The following is a 10,933-nucleotide window of genomic DNA, read 5'->3' on the forward strand; positions in this document are numbered from 1 at the left end:
AAAAGCAATGAAGGACGGATGTTATTACGCGAAACGAGTATAACATGTGATCCCGACGCTACTTTAAATAGGACGGTCGATCGCACTGTTCTAGATAACACAGTTGCTTTGGAAAATAAATCGCGCCAAAGCACTGAGTACAGAGTACGCGCTCTATGCACCAAGAAGCTCACCTTCAAATCACGACCAAAGCCAATCATTGCGAATATTGCAGCCACAGTATAAGGTTAAGAACTGAACTAAATTGTTGGACATGTACATATTTAATGACATTTCAAAACATGATTTTAAACATAAAGAAATATGTACATACATTTAAAAAAGGATTTATTAATTACACAATTTCCATTTCTCGTTCTATGCCCACGAATTTTAGCTGTTCTGTAGGGCCATATCTGTAGTCGAAAAACAATTCTTCTCCCGGTTGAATTGCACGCTTAGCAAATATCCCAATTCTATGGTCACCAGTAACCATCATTACTTTAGCGTAACAATTTGGATTGATGGAATGATTAGCGAAACGTATTTTATTGCCCTTACGAGTAGCATCCACCACAAAATCGTTGTTTAGGTTGAATAAGAATGAGCACATGTACTTATCATAGACTTTGCCTCGGCGATCGGCTTCATCCTGTGAAATAATTTCGCCACAATACTCCGAGATAAACTCGTTTTTCTGGGCACCTTCTTTGAGAAATATCCCCCAACCGGCTATATCGGACGGTGCCATTAGTAAATGTTTATCTGGAATAATCAGATATTAGCAACAAACTATAAGGAGTAAGTTCAATTTGTTTACGTAATCCACGCTGCACGCAAACATTCTTGCAAGTGATTTTCGTCAGCTTAAACTGGTCGGCGCCGCAGGCCTGACATAAATCTGGATCGCATTCTCGCACCGCCAAATAACATGGGCATTGCTTTGTGTTACATTGGGCCTTACAACGGCAACCAGGAAAACGATTTTGACAATCACTGCTGCAGTTGCAGAACTTCTCGCAAAAGTTCTGTGTCTGAATGCAAGAACAATTCATGTCACATGGTCCGGCATGATCACATGGTGTATAATTGTAAACATGGTTTGATGTAGAATCCTTTTTCAACTGTATTTTGCGGCAATGGAGCGACCATAGGCGCTGCTTCTTCTTCTTCTTCCTTGGTGGAGTATAGTCTTGACGCAACTCCTCAATGCAAAATTCTGCCTCCTCCTTTTGAGCAAACTCATACACCTTTAATTAATAATAAATGATAAGGAGAGAAGCACGCCTAAGTATAAGTACATACTTGTTGACACGTTTTTGTTAGCATTGTTTGGGCAATAGCGCAATAATTTTTCAAAAATACTTTGTGCAATGTGCGAAATAGAGACTGGTCAGCTCCCGTCCAGTCACATTTTGTGTTAGTTGTATTCATCATTCCAGCTAAAATAAGAATTTTTACTTCAAGCAATTAAATTTATATAAAGCAAGTAAAGTCATACCCATTATAGAGTTTATTTCGGCGGAGGCAGCACTGTTCACAGCAATGCTATTTTCTTTGCCATTATCTGCATTGAAATCCTTGTTGCTAAATTGACTGTTGCTGTCATTGCTGTCTTCAGAGCTAGCTTCATTGCATGAATCAATAGGGGGTGTTTTGCTATCAGCAGCTAATTTTTCTTTCATGCCGTCCTACCAAAAATAGCTCAACTATCAGACTGTATAAAATATTAACGGAAGTTTTTTACCAGCAACATATAGCAGGCATTACTACAGGGATCCGTGAACGATTTCAACTCAGGAAAACGACGTTTTTGTAAATTAGGCCCAGCATGGCCAACCTGAAGACCTATTCCAAACCAATAGTTTGTTAATTCAATAAAAAATAAGGAATAACTCATATCAATGGCGAGCACATGTTAGCTTCTCCGTTTTTAATGTACTAACATTGAAGGTTAGACATCAGAAAATGCGGTGATGCGATGAGTGGATGCGTTATGTGGTTAAATGTTAAATGATGTTGGCGAGACTGATGTTTAAGTTAAGGTACAATAAAATGGTTCATATATCACTTCTAAACTTACATGGTAATTTTGAAGTCAATATAAACATACATACTTATATACTTATTTGTACTCTTATTTATATATAGGTATGTACACATATTTTCATGAGGGTTAAAGGAATTAAATAGACATTTAATTATACTAGCCAAACCCAGCTAGTGCTGTTGATTTGCCAAGTTTAAATGTCCCGATATATTACAATACATTTTATAAATACATATATACATATATACATATAGTGTTGATGCTGCAGCTTTCAGGTAGACAAACTCTAATCTATTATCAAAGCAAATAACATTGGCGCTTTGTAACGATTTTTTTTGTTTTTAACTTGAAAAGGATTTGAAAGAAGTAAATGAATTGAGGTTTTTGAGCCTGTAAACTACTGCAGTGGTGATGATGTTGGTAAGTTATGTGAAAAATGGTTGACGATTCCGTTAATTTAAAATGAGACTTATAAATATATATGCTTTCTTAACTACAACTCACCGTTCGTTTGGTGACCTAAGTTGCAGTTCATTTGCAGTTTCAATATGAAGTATCATAAGCATTTTTAAGGGGTTCATTTGGGTAATAATAGGCAAACGTTTTTTGCACGAAAAAGAAAAAGGAAAAGAGATTCTTTAAACTACAATTATTTTGTTCTGTTGCTGTATACATATTATTCTTAGTGTGGCTAATAACAATTAGAATTAACATTAATTTCTTTATATTCACAATAAATGCGCCCTTCAAATAACAACTTAAAGAAAAATACTTACGATGTAAAAAACAGTCGTATTTAAAACACCGCCGGCAAAATAGTGTGTGAAATGAATGCATGGTTCGTTCTCGTGACACACTTTCGGCTTTTTCCCCATCAATATTAGGAGTGCATTCTTGTGGCCTTTCAGGATCCTGGTGCTCTGTTAGCTCAATGTATCTAATAATACAAAAGAAAACCACAGTCATGTTGTGACATTCGTAAGATTTAACATCGTTTCGATTTACAAAATTCTTTTCGGGAATTTGTGAACAAAGTAGAAATAATTTTGCAATAAACCGATGTAAGCGATAAAGCTGACGGCTCTTCCCAGAAGATAATTTAGGTAGGCCTTCTTAATTAAAGCCATTCTAAGAGGCCTAAGATGCCTTCGCGAAGGGCTTATCCATTTACAATTTACGCGAATACGTAAATTTATATTATTAAGCATTACAAATTAATTTCAATAAACATTTTAAGTTGCAATAACACATATTTGATATNTGCAAATACTTCAAAGAGGGATGATTTTTATAAATTAAAGCAGCTCTAAAATAACTTCTAAAAGCCCTTCTGGAAAGCCTTCCATGGGTAGCGAAAGAAGCCCTCCATACAAAAAAGAAAATAATGTAGAGTGGAAGGCCTTTCGGAAGGGCTTTTAACTCCTTAAATTATCTACTGGGTTTAGCAGTTTCCATTAAAAATCTTAATTATTCATCTATATATATTGAAAACCTATTTGCAAACCACACCGATTTCAAATCGTATGGTTTTCAGAACAGGCGCAATAAATAAGTGTACTTTCGAAAAAGATAAACATACTTTTCTTTTAACTCCTGTGGAGTTCCTTTGTCTGGGAAGTTGGAGCTTATTGCTTGAAAAATTATAGGAGCAGGAAACGGAAGTTTTTCCTTTGTCTCCTCATCCTCCTTCTTTAAGATATTCGTTTCTTCTTCCGATTTTGTATTCTTCAAATTGGTAGTTGAGTCTTTAACTTTTTCTTTCTCCTTATCGTCCTTAATTCCCGTTTCACTTTTTACAGTTTCTGACCTGATCTGCCCACCTACAGCGCCACTAGAAGATGTTTCTTCCTCTTTTGTATAATTACGCATCAAAGCGTGCACTAATTCAACAAAAATTGCATCATCCATAAAAGACGGGTCCTTGTCTCCATGGACTTTGCCATCATAGTTCTTTATTAGTTCCTCAATAAATTTCCCATCCTTATCTAGTACTTCATCCCCCATATACGGAATATTATGCAACACCGTTTCATCCTCGACCATAAAGTTTTGTTGTGTAGGTGCCCAAGTATACATTGTTGGGATTGGCGTAACCGCATTTATTACACAAATTGGGACTCGTTGGGGACCGCTACCGTTATAGCCAGAAACCTCGGCTCGTTTTATGCAGTCTAAATGAGGAGGATCATAAGGCTGAGCGTGCCATACTTTTGGCTCGCAATATAGATCTTGTACATTGTAGTTATGCTCCTCCCTAGAAAACATTCAAGAAATTATTTACAGAAAAACAAGGTTTTAGAACTAACCAGTTTTTTATCCAAGCTTCTTTGATTTCGTCAGCTCGTTTATAGCGTTTCTGTTGTCTAATTTTCATGTACTCCGTTTTAACACGGCGTTTCCATTCTAATGGAACTTTATTTGCACACATTTTCCATAAAATGCGAAAGCTACATGAAATTGCTTCACCTGGACAGAGAAAAATATATTGGTGAATAAGTGGCGGTAAAAGCATTCAACATCTGCTAATTAGCAATGTCAGAAAAACATCGATGGATCGAAAATATCGATGTTTAGCTTCGATGATCGAAAATTTTCCACTCGATGTATCGATATTTTTTGAAAATTGACCCCCTAGTACATTGAACCAAGAATGAGGCTGCTTCAGCAAACGTTTTAGTAAACTTCATGGGGAGATTACGATAACCGGGGCAACGAATTTTGACCTTGCCTTTGGAAAACTGGGCGTCTCCGCTTTTCAAATATACCCACTTTTAGGGGTCGGGTCGGGGCCTTCTGGTTTTCAAGATATTTAGTCTTGAAAGTTATTTTTAAGTTTTTTTTAAATATTAATATCTTATGAAATACATAACCGATTAAAAAAAGCAATATGTCAAACTAAAGATAGATAGATAGAAAAAGATAAATTACATTTTTGTTTATCAAATTTGATTTTAAGAATATAAAGATTGAAAATACATTCACTATTCCTTAAAAGCACCAAGTAAATGCAGGCAACATGTAAACACAAAACAGCTGATATGCACTTTGACGCTTTATCCATTTTTACCCGGAGCAAACATCTGAGCAGTTGCCGACAGGAAGAAGAAGAAGACACTTACGATGCAATACGTTCCAATTTTCGCTGTCTATTACCCATTTTGTTGCGTAGGGGAATGATTTCTGTGCTATTTTGTGCACTCGCTGGATCCTGCGTTGCGTACGGGAAAGAACCTATTGTGAAGTTTCGCTAACCGGCCGTCTTCACGTGCTGGAAAATCTTGCTTGTTTTCAACTGTCATTTTTGTTGTTTANACAACCGGCCTGGAGCTCAAAATTAACGAATAAATTATAATAAAAACGGCCAAAATCAAAAAACTAATCAAAATAAGTTACTATAATTTCCGTTTCATATCGTCGATGATACTGCAAAACGGTCTATGTCTATTAGTACCATTGACTAGGGATAAATCGATACCATCAAGGTATTACTCAAATCAGTACTTGTACTTGTATCAAACAAGGTATCGATACCTACTCAGTATCGGAAAGGTATCGAGTACTTGTACATAGAATTATTGATTTCAAAAACATTAGAATACATATTTACAAGATAAATAGAGAAATTTTTTTCATATAAAATAAGTTTAAGGAAAGAACTATTTTTTTTTGTTATATTTCCCAAAAACATCAACTTTTCCAAGAGCTTTCCTGGAAAGCGGTTTCGAGATTTGGATAAAGTTGTACCTGTTTTTGAGAAAAGCCGGGAACAGATGACCCAACAACCGTTATATACACACAGGTTTCCTTATATAGCTGCGGAAATGTAGTGCGCATATCTTCCCATTCCTCTAATGGTTTGCTTTTCAAAGAAGATGCTGAATCATAATAAGTTTTGCGCTTCCGATACAAGTACTTTTTTTTCGATACCTACTTGGATCGCAGTAAAAAGTATAGAGTACAAAAATTCTTGGTAAATCGAAAAAAGTATCGAGTATGTACTTGGATTTACTTGTATCGATTTATCCCTACGCAGAACGCAAGCCAGATTTTCAAGCATGTGAAGACGGCCGGTAAAACTGACATCGATAGTTTTCAAAAACTATCAATAGTGGCGACAGTTTTCAGATCGATACTATCGATATAGCTATATAATATCGATAATATCCGAGCTCTAGAACGGTGAAAGGGGGACGAGTGCAAGAATCATATTTACTGAAAGAATTGTGAATTTGCAGTCACTAAATTCTATCTACACAAAAAATAAAATGAAATCTTCTTAGTAAGATATTAGGTTACTTTCTGTAATCACTGAAACAACTTTATACAATTGGTACCGGAAGTAGAGGATTAAAGCCTCAGTCAACTATAAAATTGCCATTATGGAGCCATCGGCCTGTGAAGGTATTTATGGTACAAGTGTATTTTCATTTGCATATATAATTATAGTATATGAATGATTATAATGTTATATTGGGCATTTAGCTTACTCTGATGTGCGCATATGTACATACATATATATGTATCTTATTTTTAACTTTCAGATTTAAAAGCCTTTGAGCGAAGACTAACGGAAGTAGTATCTTCTTATGGACCATCTACAATGCGATGGCGAAGTAAGTAATTTGCTGCGATATGCTTACATATGCACATACATATGTATGAATGACAAAATGTTGATGCAAATCTTACTATTTTTCCGAATATTTGCAGTAGTTCTTGCCACCATTTCCATATGCACAGCAATTGGTGCCTTTTATTGGCTCCGGGATCCGCGAACATCTATAGTGCCTTTAATGGAGTCTCTGCTCTTGCATCCCATATTCACCTTTGCTACATTGGCGCTCGGTAAATTTTTAAAATCAAACCTTTTAATTTGTTTATGTAACCATACTTGTATGTCATTGTAGCCATTCTCTTTATTATGGGCATTCACAAATTGGTGTTTGCACCAAAAATTATAACAACACGAATGCGCACCGTACTTAGTGATTTTAATATGAGTTGCGACGATACAGGAAAGCTTATTTTGAAACCTCGACCCAACAATATTTTGGACGGTTGTGGACGTTAACCAAAGCGCAAAATGATGCGAGACGAGCATACGGGCGGCGGTTCAGCTCAGACTACATTTAATATCGCCACAACGCTGTGCATTGATTTCATAAAGTGGCCGTTTTCAAAATATGTATGTGCATATATGAAGGGCATGGATGCTTACAATCTACTCGATGGAAAAAAACGTATCTAATTAGAAACTGAATCCGTATGCTGTAGCCTAGTTAATTTTAGATTTAAAAAAGTACCATTACCTGCTAATTATAAGCAATATTCACTGATGTACTACCATGTATTTTGATATTTTTAAGAATCAACATCTTCTGTCTATACGAAGTGCAGCTTATGTATGTATGAATGTATTGAAGTAAGCAATTTACAAGTATATCCAAAATTACGCTAAATAAGCAGAATTGTGTCTGAAAAATCTAATCGTAGAGAGCTCGCTTAGCTACATATCGTCGTTTAAAGTAAAAATTATTTTCTAGAGAGTAAAGACACTCATATTTCAAAATTGTTCTCTTTTTTATAAATCAATCGCATTTCTGGCTAGTATATTTAAGGACGAATGGATTAGGATTGAGCCAAGAGCTTGTGTGAGCAAATCCAATTTCTGGCGATACGCGGTTTTTTACTTTAAACGACGATATGTATATATACATGCGTAATACGTATTACGTATGTATGTTTTGTATTCCAACTGCTATATTCTATGTATGTACATATGTATATAAAAGTATGTTACGACCCAACTGTAGAAATAGTTATCCAAAACATCGATTCTTGCGAGAAGGGAGTTGTATTTTGTAAATACTTATGAATAAATTCAAGGAATGCCAAAACCCCAATTGCAGCTACGTTCAAAGACTTTTATTTACACAGAGGAAAAATTATTATTAATACATACGTATTTCTGTATAATGCAATTCTGTGTTTATAACAAAAAATGTGTGCCGTATTGAAGCTTAATATTAATAAATTCTATAAAATCGGGTCACTGGTATTTGAGAGCAGCATTTCCTTAAATACCTGAAAGTCTTGCATCCCGCCATACCTTAATGAATAAATTTGTGACCTTTTTTTCTTGAGGCTAAAAGTCTAAAGCGGCAATTTGTACCCTCTTATCAAATGACTATAACTGTTATTGTAGGGTATTAACGTTGATCATAGAGCTTTTACCTTATGGTCGCCTATATAAAAGGTGCATTCCAAAACGTCAAAATACAAAGCATCAGTCTCTTTTACTTCTAAACTTCAGTAGATTGTAGCATAATACAAATATTTTTTTATAAATATTTTTATCATGGATTGTAGTACAGTAAAAAGAGAAGTTATAAGGCAGAACCATGATTCAATAATAGAAAGGTTTTGTAATAAAACAGTCTTCTCGCTCCCACATACAAAATCGGCTCCTTTACTTGTGCACAATGTTGCTCACTACAGTTTCTAGTTATGAGTAGTAAACCAAAAATTCTTCTACTAAATATTCGTTGGCATCACCATCGTTTGCGCAATTTTCTGGAACAAGTCTAGAATATCGACCGTTTGGCTATAAAATAACCATAACCGCCGATTTATAGAACTGTTTACGCTGACTTCAACGATACCAAATTAATTTGGCGCAGTTAAAAAATAAAGAAGATGTAAGAGGTTTATTTGCTTTGTTTGTTTATATTTTTTATTATCACTAAATTCTTCAGCCTTGAAATCCAACGGAGAATCACTCTTGCCAACAAGTGCTACTTTGGGCTGAGTAGGCAATTGAGAAGTAAAGTCCTCTCTCGTCGTACAAAGATCACACTCTATAAGTCACTCATCATGCCTGTGCTGGTGTATGGCGCGGAGGCATGGACAATGAAAGCATCTGATGAGGCGGCTCTTGGAGTTTTCGAGAGAAAGATTCTGCGAAAGATTTACGGACCTTTACGCGTTGGTGATGGCGAATATCGCAGACGATTTAACGATGAGCTGTATGAGCTTTACAACGATATGGACATAGTGCAGCGAATTAAAATTCAGCGGCTCCGCTGGCTTGGCCATGTCGTTCGAATGGACAGAAACGCTCCTGCTCTGAAAATATTCAACGCGGGCCGCGAGGCTGGTAACAGAGGCAGAGGAAGGCCTCCTCTGCGTTGGAAAGACCAGGTGGAGAAGGACTTGGCTTTACTTGGCATTTCCAATTGGCGTCAGTTAGCACAGAAGAGAAATGACTGGCGTGCTGTTTTGGAGTCGGCCAAAATCGCTTAGGCGGTTACAGCGCCAATAAAGAAGAAGACTATAACCCACAAATTAAGACACTTAAAAATAAAAGTCCCTGCCAAAGTGTCTTTGCCTAAGGGAAATTTTAGCAGTTGATAAATAACCCACAACGGAAAACGCAAAAAGATCGCACAGAGTGATATGCCACGTTGAGAAACACTTTTTGCTTGAGAGATTAGTGTTTGTGTCAGTGGTAAACACCATACAAAACTTGGAGCTATGCTGAAAATTTCAAGTCTCTAACGTGTCGGGAAGTTAGTTTAAAATCGATTGGAAATTTCCGCGATTTCCGCGGGATGACCAAGTTAAATAAAAGCTTATAAGCAAAATTCGTTTAACCAGTTCGCGGTTATTTCAAACTTTCTGAGGCGACCCATCATTGAACTTCCAAATAGTGTAACGTGGCCAATGCACATTCGAATGCTCATAACTCTGATACTAAAGAAATTATTAAAACCATATATGTAATGATATTGGCGGTAAGAGCTAGTACCGCCCGAAAACACTACAGTACAGATATATCAATAAACACGTACGAAAGAAAGGGAACACATAGGTTTATTAATAAACATGTACACAATACATACACAAAAACGGTATTATTATTATTGTTGTTGTTGTTGTAGCAGCATACAAGTTCCAAAAAGAGTTTTTGGGGAGTGTTGCTGGAGTAAACAAAAACGGTACTAGACTGTCTCGCTTTGATTTCGAAATGCTTACACATTGTGGAGTTAGCTTACTGCCAATATAGAAGTATTATATATATGATACAAAAAATCCCTTTTTTGATGAAACATAGTTTTGACCATGCCTATTCATATCACCCAAAAAACCTCTTTAATGGACAAATGATTCATATTGTAAAAAGATGCGTACGAATGTAACGTTGCCAGTCAAATCATCGACACTATGTAAATATGTAGTACATGCATGGGTTTTCATCTCGAATAAAACCAATGGAAGAAAAAAATCCAATATTTTAGATTATGCTTTAATTTCGCACATTTCATTATAATTATTTCTCTATAGGCATAACAAATATGTATTTTTTATTATTTGGTACAAATGGTATCGATTTTAGCTATCATAATTTAGTTACATTTGTTACATATGTATGTATGTAGGTATATTTTATTCAAAATTCAAGTGTTATTAAATTTGGGTATTAGTTTTTACATGCGTGTTTACATATATGTACATATATTAATTTTATTTTGCATTTTTCTCCTAGTCTACATATGTACATATGCAGCTTCAACATATGTATGTATGGTAGGTATGTACATAGTAGTGATATCGATATTGTGCATTTGGTATTATAAGTAGGTACATATAAATATGTGGGTTATAAATGCAATTGGCCCATTTGGCACCTTATTCATCTGTACCTATATACATATGTACATATGTATAGAGTATATCATACATAAATATGTCCCAGTGGGAAAAAGGAAATGCATTACCTTTTTCTACCAAGAAAAGATCAACAACTACGGTTCGACGAAAAGATGAATCGAACGTAGCGACGGGCAAAACACGTGATTTTCTACGTGACACGGTGTGTCACGGTTTTTCATGCGTGAGCGTGAG

General features: G+C 35.7%; 2 protein-coding genes across 4 annotated transcripts; one reads left to right on the forward strand and one right to left on the reverse strand.

Moving 5' to 3' along the window:
• Nucleotides 1-310: 310 nt before the first annotated feature.
• Nucleotides 311-4,555, reverse strand: E(z) (histone-lysine N-methyltransferase E(z)). 2 transcript variants are annotated; one of them, XM_017625458.1, is made up of 9 exons: nt 4,336-4,555; nt 3,609-4,283; nt 2,806-2,966; nt 2,534-2,548; nt 1,727-1,827; nt 1,481-1,670; nt 1,285-1,421; nt 800-1,229; nt 311-744 (listed from the first exon to the last, which is right to left on the reverse strand). In XM_017625458.1, exons 1-9 carry the CDS (start codon nt 4,539-4,541, stop codon nt 335-337), a joined length of 2,325 nt encoding a protein of 774 aa, XP_017480947.1. In that variant the 5' UTR covers nt 4,542-4,555; the 3' UTR covers nt 311-334. The 2 variants fall into 2 exon arrangements, with proteins under 2 accessions (XP_017480947.1, XP_017480948.1); XM_017625459.1 differs by lacking the exon at nt 2,534-2,548.
• A 1,376-nt stretch (nt 4,556-5,931) lies between these two features.
• On the forward strand, nt 5,932-7,942 carry Cnep1r2 (CTD nuclear envelope phosphatase 1 regulatory subunit 2). Of its 2 annotated transcripts, none has more exons than XM_017625471.1 (4): nt 5,932-6,430; nt 6,571-6,642; nt 6,743-6,874; nt 6,937-7,942. In XM_017625471.1, the coding sequence occupies exons 1-4, from the start codon at nt 6,409-6,411 to the stop codon at nt 7,098-7,100; spliced, it is 390 nt and encodes a 129-aa protein (XP_017480960.1). In that variant the 5' UTR covers nt 5,932-6,408; the 3' UTR covers nt 7,101-7,942. The 2 variants fall into 2 exon arrangements, with proteins under 2 accessions (XP_017480960.1, XP_017480959.1); XM_017625470.1 differs by having other exon boundaries at nt 6,112-6,430; nt 6,740-6,874.
• The last annotated feature ends 2,991 nt before the right edge of the window (nt 7,943-10,933 follow it).

Source organism: Rhagoletis zephyria, unplaced genomic scaffold (assembly GCF_001687245.7).
Source record: "Rhagoletis zephyria isolate East Lansing unplaced genomic scaffold, Rhagoletis_zephyria_1.1 Rzeph_scaffold_04056, whole genome shotgun sequence".
In the NCBI taxonomy this organism is placed as follows: domain Eukaryota; kingdom Metazoa; phylum Arthropoda; class Insecta; order Diptera; family Tephritidae; genus Rhagoletis; species Rhagoletis zephyria.